At 51.6% G+C, this 19,260-nt stretch overlaps 1 protein-coding gene across 2 annotated transcripts in view; it reads left to right on the top strand.

Annotated features, from left to right (window-relative positions):
• Positions 1–19,260, top strand: part of NCF2 (neutrophil cytosolic factor 2) — a 36,843-nt gene that overhangs the window by 13,928 nt on the left and 3,655 nt on the right. For both annotated transcript variants that reach the window (XM_005667810.3, NM_001123142.1), the window contains 11 exon segments: positions 881–989; positions 7,693–7,827; positions 8,908–9,015; positions 9,304–9,363; positions 11,053–11,096; positions 12,414–12,555; positions 12,770–12,838; positions 14,091–14,166; positions 16,001–16,026; positions 16,464–16,615; positions 16,746–16,857. In XM_005667810.3, coding sequence (XP_005667867.2) covers positions 881–989; positions 7,693–7,827; positions 8,908–9,015; positions 9,304–9,363; positions 11,053–11,096; positions 12,414–12,555; positions 12,770–12,838; positions 14,091–14,166; positions 16,001–16,026; positions 16,464–16,615; positions 16,746–16,857 — 1,033 coding nt within the window.

Raw genomic sequence — 19,260 nt, 5'->3', positions numbered from 1 at the left:
GTCCAGGTCCTGTCCACACCCCCGTGGGCACTGTCAGTATGGTCAGCCCCATTCTTGGCCATGAATCCAATCGCAGCAGCTCTGGTCCCCCTTGAACCAGCAGCACAACACCAGCCCAACAAAGCAGAAGGGCAGTGCCCAGAGCAGCATTAGAAATGCTCTCTGGCTTTTTTTTTTTTTTTTTTTTTTTTTTTCCTTTTTCTTTTTTCCTTTTCTAGGGCCTCCCCTGCGGCATATGGAGGTTCCCAGGCCAGGGGTAGAAACAAAGCTGTAGCCGCCAGCCTACACCACAGCCACAGCAATGCAGGATCCGAGCCACATCTGTGACCTACACCACAGCTCACAGCAACATCTCTGGCTTTCTTGATGGTTTCTATATTCTTTTTCCCAAAGTGTGTGGAGGAGAAGGGTAGAGACAGGAGACTACAAAGACCACTGAATTAAGAGCTAAGCTGGATTCAAAAGAAGCCAAAGGAGAAGGCTCTGGGCGGGAGGGTGACGTCAGAGGCTGTGAGGAGGCCCCTGAGGATCTGAGTCAGGCTCGGCAGGGACACGGGGTTGGGGGGAGCATGAGGCTCTCTTGGGAAGTGCCAAGCTGTTGTCAGAAAGGTGGGAGCTGCGTGCAGCCAAGAGAGACAAAAATCCTCATGCCTGCGGGAGGCCGGGGGGCTGGCAGGGCTGTTGGGCCGCATGACCCCAGGGGCCGTGTTCATACCGGGTCCAATGGAATCCTGGGCTCAGTGTTGGTGAAAATCCAGAGCAGGTCAAAAGGGATGGAAACAGCTCCTTGTCCCAGTGAGACGGATGGGCAGAGGGATGCCAGCAAACATGTTATTCTTTCTTTATTCCTCCATGCCCTGAGCTGGTTTCTTCCCTGCAGATACGATTCTGCCATTAAAGACCTTAAAGAGGCCTTGACTCAGCTTCGAGGGAACCAGCTGATCGACTACAAGATCCTGGGGCTCCAGTTCAAGCTGTTTGCCTGTGAGGTAAGGCGGAAGGGCCCAGCCTGGGCTGAGGGGCAGTGACAACTCAAATGCACTGTGCTCTGCTGATGCTTCCAGCAGGAGTGTTCTGTCTTGGGACTCAGATTTTCCCTTAAGAAGAGACTCAGGAGTTCCCATCGTGGCTCAGAGGGAACAAATCCCACTAGTGACCATGAGGACACAGGTTCGATCCCTGGCTCCCCTCAGTGGGTTAAGGATCTGGCATGGTCATGAGCTGTGGTGTAGGTTGCAGACAAGGCTAGGATAAGGTGTTGCTGTGGCTGTGGTGTAGGCTGGCAGCTGTAGCTCTGATTTGACCCCTAGCCTGGAAACCTCCATAAACTGTGGGTGTGGCCCTAAAAAGCCAAAAAAAGAAGACTTAAGATCAATGACTTCAGGCTCCTCATGGAGTCTTCAGTTACCTGAGAGCATGCATTTTATTCGTGTAAGGCTCAAAAGAACCCTGTAGCAATGAGTTTGCTGGGCTCTTGGAAGGGAGGCTTGGCTGGTCACAAGTCTATTGCCCTGAGAAAGTATTCATAATAATTTGCATAATTCAAGTTGACAGGCTGTTTGCTCCACATTATACTAACAAATCCAAAGCCACGGGTTCACCGTCCACACAGAACCTGCTGTGACCTCGCTCGGTTCCCGAGTTCACACTCTTTGCGATGAATGGTCTGGCCTCGTGTACTTGATCGATGCCCAAAGAGAGAGGAAGGATAACTCAGCACCAAGCTGTCCCCTCCTGGTCAAAGCCCAGCGCAGGGCCCACAGTGAGGAAAGGTTTGCACGAAAGGATAACTTAGCATTCTGTATGCCCAGAGGGAGAAGCATGACTGGCTCGGACTTCACAGGTTCACATACTTTTCCCAGCCAACCCTTCCCACTCTCCTTCTAAACCCCAAATACACACCAGTAGCTTTCAGACTAGGATCCCTGCAATGGATAGACAATGAGGTCCTACTACATAGCTCCAGGAACTGTATCCAATCTCCTGGGATCAATTATAATGGAAGGAATACTTTTTTTTTTTTTTTTTTTTTTTTGTCTTTTTGCCTTTTCTTGAGCTGCTCCCACGGCATATGGAAGTTCCCAGGCTAGGGGTCAAATCGGATCTGTAGCCACCGGGCTTCACCAGAGCCACAGCAACTTGGGATCTGAGCCACGTCTGCAACCCACACTGCAGCTCACGGCAACACCAGATCCCTAACCCACTGAGCAAGGGCAGGGATCGAACCTGCAACCTCATGGTTCCTAGTCGGATTTGTTAACCACTGCGCCACGATGGGAACTCCAGGAATACTTTTTTTTTTTTTTTAAGTGTTGGAGTTCCCATCATGGCGCAGCGGAAATGAATCCGACTAGGAACCATGAGGTTGTGAGTTCAATCCCTGGCTTTGCTCAGTAGGTTAAGGTTCCGGTGTTGCTATGAGCTGTGGTGTAAGTTGCAGATGCAGCTCGGATATGGCATGGCTGTGGCTGTGGCATAGGCCAGCAGCTGTAGCTCGGATTTGACCCCTAGCCTGGGAACCTCCATATGCTGCCGGTGCAGCCCTAAAAAGCAAATAATAATAAAATAATAAATTTTTAAAAATTAAAAAAAGAAAAGTGCTTATGTGTATAACTAAGTCACTTTGCTCTACAGCAGAAATTAGCACAACATTGTAAATCAACTATAATTAAAAAAAAACCATCTTTATTTAGAAGAATTGATGAAAAAAATCCCCTCAGGGCACAGTGTTTAGGGCATTAGTCTGCTATGGCCTCTTTTGCCTGGCAAAGCAATGAAAACTATTTTTTCTCCTTCGCCCCTAGCAAAAAAAAAAAAATTCCCCTTGCTTTGGTTTCTCAGACAGGAGAAGCCACGTGCCTGAAGGGTCACTCAAAGCCAATAATAGAGTCCAGAGCTGCCTGGATACCTGGGGACAGAGTCCCCATGCAGCCCCGTGGCAAAATAGCAGCTCCTTCCCTTGTCCCAGTCCAGGGAAGTGGGGCTTTGTGGTGGGAAGTGCTTGGCATTTGGCCAGCTTCTGGAGCGCTGTCTCTCAGCCGTGGCCCTGTGGGTGCTTTGGACTAGATCGTTCTTTGTTGTGGGGATTGTCCTGTGCATTGTAGGATGTGAGCAGCAACCCTGGCCTCTAGATGCCAGTAGATGCCAGTAGCACCCCACCCCCCGTGTGACAGCCTAAAATATCTCTAGACACTGCCAGCTATCCCCGATAGGGAACCCCTTGCCCAGGGTGAAGGGCTGAGGGACCGAGTTCCTCTAGGGAAAGGCTCCAAGCAGAATTCCACCGGAGGGACCCTCCCTCTGTAGCTAGAGTTGAAATGACATGGAGAGAGGAAATACTGGCTGTACGGGCCTCTCTGCAAGTGAGGCTGGACGTTTCAGGGTCCTGTCTGCCACATGGGACATTGCAGTCACTTCCCCACTTCCCCCCTTTTGTCGTTTTTTTTTTTTTGTTTTTTTTTTTTGCCTTTTCTAGGGCTTCTCCCGTGGCATATGGAGGTTCCCAGGCTAGGGGTCAAATTGGAGCTATAGCCATGAGCCTACACCACAGCCACAGTAACACAGGATCCAAGCCGAGTCTGTGACCTACACCACAGCTCTTGGCCACACCAGATCCTTAACCCACTGAGCAAGGCCAGGGATCAAACCTGCATCCTCATGGATTCTAGTCAGACTCATTTCTGCTGAGCCACGACGGGACCTCCTCACGTCCCTACTTATACTGCCACCCCTTCCTTCCCACCAGGGCTCTGAGATATCACACCATCCTTTTAGAAGAGAGTCTATAGGGCTGTTCCAGTCATGGAGTCATAAACACTTGTTGCTAGAAAAGGTCTTAAGAGAAGGTAGCTGAAAACCAAACAAGAATTTTTTAAAAATTGATTTATTTTTGGCCATGCCCATGGCATGCAGAAGTTCCTGGGCCAGGGATCGAACCTGCACCACAGCAGTGACAGCTCTGGATCCTTAAGCTGCTAGGCCACCAGGGAACTCCCAAACAGGAAGTCTTGAATGCTCTTGAGTTCTCCTTTCTTCCTGCACATGTGCTTAGGGGTGGACTGGGCCAGACACGTATGCAGAAGAACAACAGCTCACTGAGGTTCAGGAATAGCCCGGGAAGGAAGGCTAGATCTCTGCCCCTGGGCCTGGTTCCTGTCCGGCACCAGCCACTAACTCTGTGGAAAAACCAGTCCTGCAGTCCTGCTACTCATCTGTACTTGCCTTGCTAACCTGTTCTTTTTTTTTTTTTTTTTTTTTTTTTTTTGTCTTTTTGCCTTTTCTAGGGCCGCTCCTGCGGCATATGGAGATTCCCAGACTAGGGGTCTAATCGGAGCTATAGCCCCCAGGCTACGCCAAAGCCACAGCAACGTGGGATCCAAGCCACGTCTGCGACCTACACCACAGCTCACAGCAACGCGGGATCCTTAACCCAGTGATTGAACCCGCAACCTCATGGTTCCTAGTCGGATTCGTTAACCACTGAGCCATGATGGGAACTCCTAACCTGTTCTTTTTATTCAGATTAGATGGTGAACCAATTCACGATGTAAGTGGCAGACTGGTATAGGGAAGTGTATTTGTTTTTTGTGGCTGAATACCAAATTGCTCTAAAACATAGCGGCTTAAAGTAATACTGCTTATTATCTCTGTTCCTGGGGTCATACACCCAGACTTGACTTGGGTGGCTCTGGCCCAGAAGCTGTGAGGAGGGTGCAGTCACAATGGTGGCAGGGCTGCTGTCATCCAAAAGCTTGACTGGGGCTGGAGCATCTACTTGTATTTGTTTTTTAGGGCCACACCTGCATCATATGGAAGTTCCCAGGCTAGGGGTTGAATTAGCACTATAGCTGCCTGCCCACACAGACCTCAGGCACATGTGTGACCCACACCGCAGCTCACGGTAACATCAGATCCTTCAACCCACCGAGTGAAGCCAGGGATCGAACCCGTGTCCTCAGGGATACTAGTTGGGTTCATTACTACTGAGCCACAGTGGGAACTCCAGAACATTTACTTTTAAGGTGACTTACATGTCTGGCAAGGTAGTGTTATTTGTTGGCAGGAAACTCCGTTTTTGCCACATAACTCTTCATAAGGCTGCTTGGGCCCGGTCATGACATGGTAGCTGGCTTCCCCAGGGAAAGTAGTGATCCAAGAGAAACTTCTATGGAGTGTCAATGTCTTTTCTAACCTAGCCTCAAATGTAACACCCTCTCCATTTCCACAATATTCTATTGGCTACACCGGCCAGCTCCCTTAGATGTGGGAGGGCCTGCACGGGAGGGTGGGTCCTGGAAGGTGAGGGTCCCTGGGGCCATCTTGGAAGCCTGGCTACCACCGAAAGCATGGACTTTGGGATCAGAGAGAAAGGGATCCACTCCCCACCCAACACTTACTGCTTGTATAAACCTTGGTGAGATATGTGTCACTTCTGAGCCTCAGGCTCTTCATCTGTAAAGAAAGGCTGAGTACGTACCTCATACACATTCATTAATAGATTCATTCGGTTTTGCATGCATTTGTAATGCCTGCTAGTGTCAGACAACAGAGGTCCAGGGGTCCTCAAGACAAGGTGTCAGCAGCCAGAAGCTCCTGGTCACGTGTAATGTGCAGTGATGAGGTGAGGACAAGAGAAGGGCCATGGAAGGACTGAGGGGAGGCCCCTGCCCTGTGGGGTGGTTGTGAGGCAGTGGCCCATATAGGTGGTGGGTAAGTGGTATCGATGACGATGATGCTAAGGACAATGACATTGACGCTGCCTCCAAAAGGCAGCACTGATTCCCTGGAGCCCCAAGTCCTGCATAGATTTAGCCTTGTGATTACAGACACAAAGTATCCCCAGATGGCATCAGTCTGCAAACTCAGCCTCGTGACCTTCCTCCAAACATGTGGCCATCGTGTCTCTCCCTCAGAAGGCAGACAAGACCCTTCGGCTCAGCCTCCTGGCAAGTCCCAAGACAGTTCCGCAGAAATGCTGATAAGGGCAAAGAGTATCTTTTCAGCACCTACCAGGTGCCAAGCAGTTGAACTCTGTGCTTTATGTGAATTACTTATTTCTTGCAAAAATCTGGAGGCAAGAAACATGAATATCACCATTTTACAATGAAGCCGAGCCCACATACTAGAAAAGAGCCTTAGGTACCTCTACTGTCTCCACATGTTAGCGCTTGGAAGGCCAACAATCCCCGTCTCCAGCCAGGCCTCAGTTGACCAGCTGTATCTCCTCTCGGAGGCCCTGGGGAACTGCCCACACCCTACCCCCAGGGCATCAGGGGGTGACTCCAGCCACTTTCACCCGTGGAAAGCTTGCAGCAGCTCTGGCTGTTCAGCTCATTCTCCACACAGGGAGAGCCCTAAGAGCCTGCGGTACTGTCGCAAAAGAGAAGCAGAGTAAACCCTACTTGTTGGTTGCCATCTTGATTTTTCTCCCACCCTATGTGAAGTGCTGCCGTGGGTTTATGCCAAGTCTTTTTCCAGCTCCAGCGGACTTTTGCCCACAGCTTGCTCCTGCGCATACGACTACATCCCTGTCTTGTTACTCCTGTGTTCTGGACAGGGTCCTGTGGGTGCTGGTGCAAGACGATGCACCTGGAACTCTCTTTTTCTCCATCCTGCACCCATCCAGTCTTCATCCAAGGGACAGTGGCAGGAGCTGGTCTCAGAGGCCACACATGTGTTTTTTGTTTTTTTTTTTTTTACCATGAGTTTTGTTTGATTTTATTTTTATTACTCAATGAATTTATTACATTTATAGTTGTACAATGATCATCACAATCCAATTTTATAGGATTTCCATCCCACAACCCCAGGGCATCCCCCCACCCCCCAAACTCTCTCCTTTGGAGACCATACATTTTTCAAAGTCTGTGAGTCAGTATCTGTTCTGCAAAGAAGTTCAGTTTGTCCTTTTTTTCAGATTCCACATGTCAGTGAAAGCATTTGATGTTGGTGTCTCATTGTATGGCTGACTTCACTCAGCATGATAATTTCTAGGTCCATCCATGTTGCTAAAAATGCCAGTATTTTGTTCCTTTTAAGGGCTGAGTAATATTCCCTTGTGTATATGGACCACCTCTTCTTGAGCCACTCCTCTGTCAATGGACATTTAGGTTGTCTCCATGTCTTGGCTATTGCAAATAGTGCTGCAACGAACATTGGAGTGAGTACATGTGTCTTTGCGAGTCATGGTTTTCTCTGGATAGATGCCCAGGAGTGGGGTATTTTGTTTATTTATTTTGTGGCTGCACCTATGGCATGTGGAAATTCCCGGGCAAGGCATCAAACTCATGCCACATCAGTGACAATGCCAGATCCTTAAGCATTAGGCCACCAGGGAACTCCACACACACGTGTATTTTATTCCTAACTCTTTAAGGGGCCTTGAGCACATCACTGTTCTTGACACCGAAACAACGCAATAGCTCTTGTCCGTCCTGACCTACTTGGTTATGGAAAGAAGGCACATGATGCTGGACTTAGGCACTCCCTGAGGTTTTCTTCACACTGTCCTTGCATGGGGCATAGCTCCGTAGCAAGAGTGATGGTGTTGGGTTTTGGATATTCCCAGGAGAGCTGGGATGGGGAGGAACATGGTCAGGCGTCATTCTGGGAGCTTACGTGCAGGCTCTTCCCTGCCTGGTCCCTGGATTTGGAGCAGCCTTGAGTTTCATTTTGAGGCCTGTGCTTTTCTAGGTGTTATATAATATTGCTTTCATGTTCGCCAAGAAGGAGGAATGGAAAAAGGCCGAAGAACATTTAGTGTTGGCTGTGAGCATGAAGTCTGAGCCGAGACATTCCAAAATTGACAAAGCCATGGAAAGCGTTTGGGTAAGTGCCCTGGGGAAGCCGGCGGTGAGGGGGGTTGATTGGGTTTGCATTTGTCTCGGGCACAGGTGCACTGGGACCCCATAAGCATGGTGCTTTTACCTCTTCTCAGCTCTGGGTAACACTAAGCTCAGGGTAGGTATGGTTCCTATACCTCTAGGCTGAGGCCCTAGAGGTATGGGACAGCAGAGCCCTGCCAGGCACCCCCTACAAAGGGGGTCCCCAGGGCTTGGAGGGGCCCAAGCACATGAGGCAGAGGCTGGGCCCTTTACTCATCCCTGGGTCCTCTCAGTCTGGCTCTGTGCCAGGCACGTGATGGCTCCAATGAAAATGCGTTGAGGAGCTCCTACTGTGGCTCAGTGGGCTAAGAACCCAACCAATATCCATGAGGAGGTGGGTTGGATCCTTGACCTTGCTCAGTGGGTTAAGGATCTGGCGTTGCCATGAGCTGTGGTATAGATCACAGACATGGCTCAGATCCCAGGTTGCTGTGGCTGTGACATAGGCCAGCAGCTGTAGCTCTGATTCAACCCCTAGCCTGGGAACCTCCATATGCTGCTGGTGTGCCCTAAAAAGACAAAAAAAAAAAAAAAGGCATTGATTATATGAACAAATGGTGGAGATTATCCACGCTTTGAGCATGTCGGGGTTCGAAGCTGCTTTTAACACTTTAAAACACCAGCAACACTGGCTCCAGTCAGTCTGTACGTATCTGTCCACGTTCACGGACACCAGTCCCAAGAGAGCACTGTCGGGGGCCTTGCCTGGGTCCTGGGCCACCCTTGTGGTTGTGGTGACAGCCCCACCCAAGCCACGCAGAGTGGGGGGTACCTCCCCTGGGAAAAGAGGGCGCTGGGCAAACATACCCACAGACGTCCTCACAGCCTCTTGTGTTAAGGTGACAGTGAACCCAGATGTCCCTACCCTAGACACCTGCAGGAATAACAAGACCAGCCCTTAAACACTGAGAACCAGTGCTCTTGTGAGGTGGTCTCAGTGGATCCTTGCACCCAGTCAGTGAGGGAGGCAGGGTACGTCTTACCGTTTCCCAGGTAAGAAAATACTGCGTTCTCTGTGCTTTAGAAACAGAAGCTGTATGAGCCGGTGGTGATCCCTGTCGGCAGGCTGTTTCGGCCGAATGAGAGGCAAGTGGCTCAGCTGGCCAAGAAGGATTACCTAGGCAAGGCCACGGTAAGTCAGGCCACTCGCCTTCCCCTGAGGCCCCACTGGCGTGGGCCGTGCAGAGCAAGGTGGCAGGGCCTCTGGGGACAAGAGCACCTGCTCTGTGCTTCTGCCCCAGGACGACAGGGACTTCTATCCCAGGGGCTCAGCAATCCCCTCCTTAGCCACTGTCTAATTCTGGAAGCAGGCAGCCCTGAGAACGGATCCAGGGTGTGAGCAAGGAGGGGATCTGGGGAAGCGCCGAAGGATGGGGAACAGTGCTGGCCGGGCCCTTGTATGTTCTCTCCTGCGTTTCAGGTCGTGGCGTCTGTGGTGGATCAAGACAGCTTCTCGGGCTTTGCCCCGCTGCAGCCGCAGGTGAGGTGGTCCCGGCCTTCAAGGGAGCTCTCTCTGAAACACGTGGCTGGGGACAACGCTTGTGCCGAGCTGCCTCTTTCAAGGGCTCCTTCAGCTGGGCTCGCAGTGCTGTGGAGGGCGTCTGTGGGCCATCCTTGCTCTCGGGGCCCATGGCCAGTGGGGCAATAAGCAGGTGTAGGTTTAATCTCAAGTCCTCGGGAACCAGCCCTCCTGCTTTCCCCAGAGTGCCAGGCTTCGCTTCTCTCTGTTCCAAGACAGCTTCTGTGGGTTGGCGCCCCTGAAGCCCTGACCATTCTCTCAGGATGTTGAAACACAAGCTGTGGAAGGCCTTTCCACAAGGCCTCCACTCGGACACAGGACACAGGGGCTGGTAGGGGCCTCCCTTGGGGCCCGAGGCTGTGGCTTGTCCTGGCTGCAGCCACCTGCAGAAGGTTCCCTCGGGAACACAGGCAGGTGCCCAGAGTGAACCATCTTTCCGCCCGAGCTGGGCTCAGGGAGACAGTTCCAGATGGATTGAATGATGGTGGGTCTGGAAATGTGAATTCAGAGCTTCCTGATGCAGGGAAAAGGGTGGGACAGGCTGAGGAATATTCCAGCTCTGCGGCAATAGAACCAGGCTGGGAGTTCCCGTTGTGGCGCAGTGGTTAATGAATCCGACTAGGAACCATGAGTTTGCGGGTTCGATCCCTGCCCTTGCTCAGTGGGTCAAGGTTCCGGTGTTGCCGTGAGCTGTGGTGTAGGTCGCAGACGTGGCTCGGATCCCGCGTTGCTGTGGCTCTGGCGTAGGCTGGTGTCAACAGCTCCGATTAGACCCCTCGCATGGGAACCTCCATATGCTGCAGGAGCGGCCCAACAAATGGCAAAAGACAAAAAAAAAAAAAAAAAAAAAAAAAAAAAGAACCAGGCTGGACAAGAGTGTTGGGCTGCACTCACAGAGGGAGGGGTTTCTGAGCCTAGTGCCCACTGTCCAGTGTGCACACCTGGTCCCTCTGAGAGCTGACTGGGGTCAGAGGGATGACCCGGGCCTAGAATGGGACTGACGCCTGGGCTCTGGAGAGTGAGATGAGCAAAGCGGAGAGCCAGAGTCAAGATGCTTTGACTTCTTTCTTCAGCATGAAGTTGAAGAAAGCCTCACAGGACCCCCCTGGGCTTCAGGGCAGTGAAACGGGGTGAGGGGATGGACTCAGAGGGGAAGAAGCCTGGTAACTGGGCTCCGTGGTACTCAGCGTACAATAGCGAACACACCTCCAAGGGGATTCCTGCCTGGTCAGTGGATCTCGAGCTGATTTGAAAATCCCCAGAGTGTCATGTGATAGAGCAGACATTCCTTCTAGAGCAGAGTTTTGAGAAACCTGTCTTAGAAGGGGACAGAGCTCAAGGTCAGAAGCACCCCGGTGATGCCACGTTGCTCTGTGACCACTGAACCCCAGAAACCAGGTCTGGCTCAGGGTGAATTGCTGTACTGGTAAAGCCTCTGCCCAGGGAGCTGGTGGGAGGTGTTACTTCCCAGCATTTCATCAGGGTGCGCTGTGCCCTCTCCCTCGACGGTGTTCTGATTGAGCCAGAAATGCATCCTTTGATTTCCTGGTCTGGAAGGAGGCTGAAATTACCCTTAACAGTCTGTTCTCTCTCCGCCTCATTCCCTTATTTCTCGTCTTCTCATCTTCATTTCTCTCGAATGTTCAATAGGCAGCTGAGCCTCCACCCAGGCCCAAAACCCCAGAGATCTTCAGGTAAGTTCGATTGAGGCCAAAAGGTAGGCTATCCCAGCTCCAAGCCCGAAGCAATGGCGAGAAAGGGGTGAAGAAGCTGAGGCTGGGGTCAGGGTCCACGTCGTATGGAATTTAGCCTGGCGCTGCTGCTCCACCTGTTTTCAAGGGTAGGAGGGAGTGACAGGGATGGCGCCTCTAGTGTGGTGGGGCCAACAGCGGGGGCCTGGCTAGAGATGCAAGGTGTCCCTGTGTCTCCTGTCCACGTGCACAGAGAGTGAGGGGGTTGTTGCCAAAGCGAGTGTGGCAGTGTCCGGGGAACGTGGCCCCCAGCCGGCAAAGTGGCCTCAGGGTGGAGTGCGCTTGGCCCCACGGGGCAGCCTCAGGGAGGAGCGGGATGCAGGGCTCTCTGCAGAGCAGAGGAGGAAGCCAGAGCGACATGTCCTTTCCTGTGTGGGCGTTTTTCACTCCCTATTGGCACATGCTTTCTGAAGAAGTAAGAGGAAGGACCCAAGAAAAAGGAATCCTCCTTCTGTAAGATGAGAAGCCAAGGATGAGATGACCTCTGGCTTTCTTAAGAATGATCTGGCAATGAGGAAGCCAGCTGAGCTCCCCCACCCAGTGGGAAGACTCTTACAACAATGCAAAGAGTACCAAAGCCGCTGTACACAGGAAGGGGCTGGACTAGCTCATGACCAGTCTCTCCGTGTGCTGGTCCAGACCGGATCCCTGTGGAAATGGACAGAGGGGCTGCAGGGACAGAGCGGGGCTGGAGGGAGCACGGACTGGCCTGTCATCACACGTTCCAAAATGGCACAAATTGGGAGCCCCGAGGGCCAAGCGGGGCTCAGGGCATGGTAAAGGGGCAATGCTGTTGCAGAGGCCAGCAAGGCAGCCTCCAGCCTCTTTATGCATCCCTCACGGCTCCGGCTCACCTGCTCTCCACCCAGCCCTGTGTGCCTGGCCCCATGCTGCTCTAGGCAATTTCTCTTCCCTCGCCCTCCATCTTTCTCACTGGCCGCTCCCACCCGCCTCTGCCCTGGGCCCTTCTGATCCGGCCCTGCCCAGACTTGGGCTCTGGCCAGGCACACTCAGGAAGCTCCCTATCCAGCACCATGTCAGATCCACTGTAGGGTTCTGGAGCGTGCAGGCGGGCAGTTCCTGCAGACCCCTCTCAGGATCTCAGGCCGGCAAGCCCCCTGCTCAGGGCCACCTAGGCAGCTGGAGGGGAGTTACAAGGTGTCTGGAGCACCTTCTATTGCGTGTCCGAAGCGCCGTGGGAGGGGATGTGGTCCAGGCTAGACAGTGGCTGGGATCTTGTGTCTACCCCCTCCCCCCCAGGGCTCTGGAAGGAGAAGCCCACCGCGTGCTGTTTGGGTTTATGCCTGAGACACCAGAGGAGCTCCAGGTCATGCCAGGGAACATTGTCTTTGTCCTGAAGAAGTGCAACGATAACTGGGCTACGGTCATGTTCAACGGGAAGGTATTCAGAGGACTAGGGGTGGGTTTGGGGCACGGGGTCCTGGCAGCACTTGGCGGTGCTTCCTGAGGAGCAGCATCTGCTACCTTATTCGCACACCTGCCATCCTCTTTCATCTTCCACCCGCCCCTCCCTGCGTCTCCGGGTTGTTCTGAGATGGGGGACTGATGAGTACACCTTTGTTTTCCCTTCCTGGCTCCCCTGTGCTGCCCTGCAGAAGGGGCTTGTTCCCTGCAACTACCTTGAACCAGTTGAACTTCGGATCCATTCTCAGCAACAGCCCCAGGTAATGTAGTGCCGAGGTCTGGCCCGTTCCCCCTGCGCCTTAGCCCCTGATTTCATGGAGGGGAGAAGAGCAGTGCAGAAGATGCTCCGAAGACACGCTCGTCCTGAGCCTGCAGAGCTGAACCTGGGGGTGAAGGAAGAACCCAGATTGTTCAGCGGAGGCATCAGCAGGACCTCTTGGGACCCCCCAGCTCTGTGCTACCTCCTAGTCAGTGACTTGACCAAAGCTACAGACTGTGACGTTTTGGTCTTGCCAGAAATGTCCTCTTCACCCGGAAGAAGAGTCAGTGTGTTGGCTGGTAAAATCCATTCAGAATAAGAAATCTGCTTTAGGAACTCTCATTGTGGGTTAGCAGTAACAAACCCAACTAGTATCCAAGAGGATTTGGGTTCAATCCCTGGCCTCGCTCAGTGGGTTAAGGATCCAGTGTTGCCACGAGCTGTGTAGGTCGGGGACGCGGCTCAGATCTGGTGTGGCTGTGGCTGTGGCGTAATCCAGTGGCTATAGCTCTGATTCGACCCCTAGCCTGGGAACTTCCATGTTCCATGGTGTGGCTCTGAAAAAGAAAGAAAGAAAAGAAAAAACAAAAAACAAAAAAAACAGAGAGAAAGAAATCTGCTTTAGAGCACTGAACCTGAGCAGGCCTTGCCAGCCACTGCTTCTGATGCTCCGCCACCCACCCCTGCTGCCATCGCAATGACCTGCCCTTCTGCCAGGCCTGGGGAGTGGTCTTTGTTGGATCTGAGCAGCCGGACTGATGTCTCATGGTAGTGGACCCTGTCTCTCTGGGCTGTGCAACTACTTGTTCCTGTGGGCTTTGTCCTCCCTGGTCAGGGTCGTGATGACCAGATGAGTTAAGAGTTGAACACGCCATGCAAATGAGAAGGGGAATGTACCCTTTGAAGGAGCAAGATGTGAGGTGAGAGAGTGAGCGAGAGCAAGACTCAGGGTCCCACCCCACCTCCATGGGTTTCCACGTGGCCAAACGTGGTGATTGGGCAGCATGGCGCCTCTCGCTGGGGCTCAGGGTTCTTCTTTCTACCGTGATTTGTTTTCACCTGACCAACCCTGCCCCCCATTTAACCAACACTTTCCTTAGTCCCCCCGGATGCCACCATCACACCAGCTTTTAGGAAGTCAGGTGCATCTGGTTCCTTTCCGTAGGGGGCTGTGGGGTCTGCCCGCCCCTCTCCCATCCCTGCCTCAGGTGTGTCTGAATGAAGGTTCTCATCATCTCCCTTTGTCCCTGCAGGAGGATGCCGCCCCAGAATCGGATATCCCAGCTCCTCCCAGTTCCAGTGCTCCTGGAAGGCCCCAGTCATCAGCAGGTTAGTGTCTCTGGATCAACAGCCCAGGGCTGGGTGCACGAGGGCTCCAGGCTGCTTCCCAGTGAAGAGTTGCTCTCCCAGCCCTCCAGGAATCCAGTTTCTCCTCCTCCCAGCGCACCACTCAGCTTATGGCCACATGGCCCCAGAGCCCCCTCTCTCCTGTACCACCCACCCACCCCAAACACAGGAAATAGATGCCCTTCTTCTCTGTCTGCTCCAGAACACTCCTGGGGCCGGGGGTGGGGCACAGGGGAAGGGAGGGTCCCAGCTCAGGCAGCCCTCAAACCCCTCCCTGGGTCCTTAAGTACTGAGACCATATTCCAAGAGGAAAGGCTGACCTAATTGCACACAGTTCCCTGGGGTGGGGTGGGGATGGAGGGGCTCTTTTCAAACGTTCGAGAAGCTCTATCTGGAAAAGAAACGGCTCTGCAGAGCCCTAAGGGATGGACACAGGACCAAGGGGCAGATGCGAAAGGCAGTTCCTCCCAATGTGTGGAGACAGCTGTCCTGGGTGCTCATGGGCTTTTTGTCACTAATGCGGGTTAAGCAGGTTCCAAGCAAGTGCTTCGTGGGGATGCACTGCAGAGGTGGCTTGTCCAGATCCTAGATGCTGACTGTCATGCCCACCTGACCATCAGAATCACGTGGGTTGCTCCCCACCCCAAGTTTTCTTTTGAAAATATCAGACCTACAGAAAAGTTGGAAGTTTAGTGCAATAAATACCAGAATACCACCTAAATTCAGTAACTGTTAATATTTTGCATCTGCTGCTCACTCTAATATAAACTTTGTTGCTAGTGGCTGAGCCACTAGACTCATAGGTGACACAGACTCATGACACTTCACCCTACACACGCCAGCATCCGCCTTCTAAGAACAAGGGCATTCTTCTGCATAAGCACAATACAAGTGTCATATATAGGATAACATGCATATAATATTATATGTTAATCATATAATATATATTGTATATTTCACATTCAAATTTCTCCTATTGATAGGTTTTTTTTTTTAAATTTTCTGTCTAGGGGGTCCATCAAGGATCACATATTAACCTAGGAAGATTTTAAGAATATAGGCCTTTGATTAAAAAAAAATAATAATTGTTTTTGGCCTCACCTGTGGCATATGGAAGTCCCAGGGCCAAGGCCCATACCACACCAGTGACAACACTTGATCCTTAACCTGCTGAGCCACCAGGGAACTCCTGATTCTGATTTTTTTTTTTTTTTAGGACTAGAATCAGGTATGGGAATCTGTATCTCTAGAAAAAAACTTCCCAAGTGATTCTGCTGTCAGCTAGGTTTGCAATAAGTGGTCTTTTTGTTTATGTACCCCCGCATAGTGAACATCTTTATACATTATGCAATATTTTCTATACATTATACACATACTGCTATGTTAATAAATTTTGCACATTAGAAAACATACACAAAAATAAACAAGTGGTCCCAATAGTTCTTTTTGTGGCCCCTGGTTCCTGATTTTTGTTTCTACAGAGCCCACTTGTGTCACTGACCTTTGGGAGTCTTGCACCAGTGGCACTGCTACTAACTGACCTTTGCAACTCCTGCCTAATGCCACGGTCCTCTGATAATGCCTTGTACGCTCCCTAGCAGCAGAGTCTGGGTTCGTTTGTGTGTCCCGGGCTTTGCTCTCCACATCTCCCCAGTGATCTCCCCTGCAGTTTATTTAGGTTAATAATCCCCCCAGAGGTGAAGGGGTGTAAAGTTGGGTGCCCTGTTCTAAGGCATCCTATGTATGTATGGCGGGGCTGGCCACAAGTGTTCACTCATCATCTTCTTTTGTTTTACTCCTTACCTTCTCCATTTAGGTCAGAAAGAACAAGGAGAGGCCAAGGTAACAGTTTTTTTCCTTGTACTGTTTCAAGTGGTAGAGAATGGAAGAGCTTGGGCTGTCCACCTAAGCACGCCCATGGGCATGTCTCCCTGGATTATCATTGAAAGAGTCCCAAAGGCCGGGTAGACCAGTTGCCACCATACATCCAGGCCAGTCCAAGGGCTAGGATCCCCTCCCCCGCAACCCCACACGATCTCTCCCTCCTCCACGCAAACCCTGCCTACGAACCATGGCTGGTGGGCCAGATCTCGCCCAGTGGGAATGCTTACCCAAGTGAGAGTTGGGCTGGAGGACAGGGCTCCAAAGGCTCTTTCATGTTCCTGTGAAACAGGTACCTCTTGGCCTCTTCTTGCCACAGAGGACTCCCCGTGATCGAGCACGGTGCTCGGAGGAAGCCTCAGACACTGGTGAGTTCCCTTTTCTTCTTCTCCCCGCAGGAAGTCAGGCTCAGTGTTCCCATGTCCTACACACTCAAAGTGCACTACAAGTACACGGTGGTCATGGAGACTCAGCCCGGGTACCCCTACAGCCAGGTCCGGGACATGGTGGCCAAGAAGCTGGCGCTCCTGCCCGAACACACTAAGCTGAGGTGAGCTCCATGCAGGGAGCGGTGAGGGGCACAGCTGGGAGCCTGCTGCTGGCCTGGAGGATGGAGGAGGAGGAGGGTGGTTTTGCCCTGATACTCTCTGACGTGCTTCTTACTCATTCTCTCTCCCCAGCTATCGGCCTCGGGACAGCAATGAACTGGTGCCCCTTACAGAAGAGAGCATGAAGGATGCCTGGAACCAAGTGAAGAACTACTGCCTGACTCTGTGGTGTGAGAACACAGTGGTGAGTACAGGGAGCCTAGGAGCATCCAAGGCCATGTTTCTAACAGGCCACTTTCTCAACAGCAGTTCACCATTTCCTAAGCCCCCTCTGTGTACCTGGCCAATATGCTTAGTGTTGGGGATACAGTGGGTAACAAGCTGAGCCCTGCCTTCCTTCCATTGCATCCTCCCTCAGTTGCATCCATGAGAGGGGTTCCCATGTGAGAAGAGCAGACCCAGGAGCCCATAAAGGACTCAACTCCCTTCCTGCTGCTGCCACATCTAATCGTTGGAAGTTTAGGTCCATCTGAGCAAGGTTGGAATGAAGTCATAGCTTGAGGCTGAGCTCAGACATTCTTCACCTTACGTTTCCACTGGGAAGAACACTTGGGGTGAAGGAAACTGGTGAGCATTTCCTTAACAGTGAGATGACTTGGATAACCACCTCCTACCAATGGCAAGCATCTGTTAAGAACTTCCCATGCGCCAGATACTGTGCTAAGTGCACTCCGTGTATCCTTACAATCCCCATAACTCTGTGAGTTGGGTATTGTTATTCCTAGTTTATAATTTAGGTAACAAGGCCAAGGGAGGTCAACCTGGCCAAGATTCCGTAGAGCCTGCCTGTCCTCTTGACCTTCACCGCACTGACAATGAAAGGGCAAGTTGTCTACAGGCAACGAGGTGTAGAAAAGAGTTGGCTGACTTTCCAGTAAGAATAAAGGGATTCAGGAGCAAAGTTAGAGCCTAGAAGTAGTAGGTACAAGTCAATTCTCCTGGCGTTTATCCCTTAGTCTCCAAGGGAAATGTTGCTATTTCTTTGGGGTGTAGACCTTAATTCTCTCCCCCAACGGGGGTCCTTGGAAAACCACCATCTGCTTTCTGTCAACATACTTTTTTGTTTGTCTTTTATGTAATTTCATGTAAGAGGATCGTACAGTATGTACGTTCTTTTGTGTTTTAATGGTCCTTTCCTTTGGCATGCTAAATGGGATTCCATTGAATGGACACCACACCTTGCTAAATCATTCACCTGTCTGTGTACATTTGGGTTGTTTCCAGCATTAATTCTTCAACAAACGTTTGCTGGGCACTTAACTGCTCTCTAGATGGGCACTGGAGACATGAAAACTGGTGAGACCAAGACCCTTCTTGGGAGGAAGACAAGGGCAAACAAATGACTACAAATCATGTGTTAAGAAAAGTGATGAAGACACACAAACGCCTTACTGCGTTATGTAAGCACTTGGGAGGGTATCTCACCCCCAAATGCTAAGGGGAAGTGGGAGAAGTCAGTAGCTGTCCTAGAGGAAATGATGCGGAAATTGCCAAGTTTAGTCTTAAAACGGCACGTAGAAATTAGCAAATTGGAGGAGATTAGACTGGATGGATTATAGAGACGGAGAGAACAGAGGGAAGACCACAAGAGCCAGCGTAGTGGGAGAGAGGCCTCAGTGTTACAGGATGCAGCAGGGACACAGGTGGGAGACAAGGCTGGAAAGGCAATGGGGCAGAACAGGAGAAGCCTTGTACATTGCTGTGCTAGGATGATGTGCTGAGCAGGGGAGAATACAGTGAGGTCTTGCTTTGGATTGACAATTCAAGGAGCCTATGAGCGAGGTAGGGAGCTCAGCTAGGCTGGCCAGTGGGCTTCCTCTGAATAATCGGCTCCCCAGCCACAGTCCCGAGGCAGGGCAGTCCTAACACAGAGGTCCTGAGTCTGCCATCTCCCCTGCCCAAGGCTGCTGGGAAGTGGGGTCCCTGTGACACTTCAGTTCTCCCTCTACTCCCCTGGGCTTCCTGCTTTCGCCTTTGTCAACTGTGGCATCTGCTGTTACATCAGCCTAGGGGGTATAACATTAAATGGTTCCTGAGTGAATCCTTGGTCAGCTACTAGTTTTTACCTACAAGTGGACTTTGAGACCATGGAGGTGACCGGAGCAGGGAAGCTGTTCCAGACCATGTTGAACTTGGGCCCACAGCAGAAGGCAGAGTCCGTCCTCCAGACTCTGATGCCCACAGCGGGACAGGGGCTTCTGCTCAGTTAGGGAAGGGTTTCCTTTGTAGAGTCTCAGTCAAATCAAAGACAAGTGTTTGATGTGGTGTTGGGGGGGAATAAGTGGGAAGGGAAGAATTACAGAGGATGGGCCTGGAGGAAAACCCTGTAGTAAACCCCACTATGTAAACTTAGCGGTTCCCTAAGAATTCAGAAAATTGCCTTCAGGAAGTAGAACCATTGAAGCCGAGACTCCCTGGGGCCTCTGGCTGACAACAAAGGCCCCAGGACTCCAGGGGTGAGTATGTGCCAGTGTAAGGGGTCCCTTAAAAGTTGGAAAAGTTTTTCTAGGTCTTTCAACTGTTTTTGGATTTACCCCTTAGCTCTGTTTTGAAAGGATTCTGCTTAGAAAGAGTTCTGCTCTAAATC

This window comes from Sus scrofa, chromosome 9, assembly GCF_000003025.6.
Source record: "Sus scrofa isolate TJ Tabasco breed Duroc chromosome 9, Sscrofa11.1, whole genome shotgun sequence".
Lineage (NCBI taxonomy): Eukaryota > Metazoa > Chordata > Mammalia > Artiodactyla > Suidae > Sus > Sus scrofa.
Note: the sequence above shows the minus strand (reverse complement) of the source record. Positions and strands in the feature narration are given on the sequence as shown.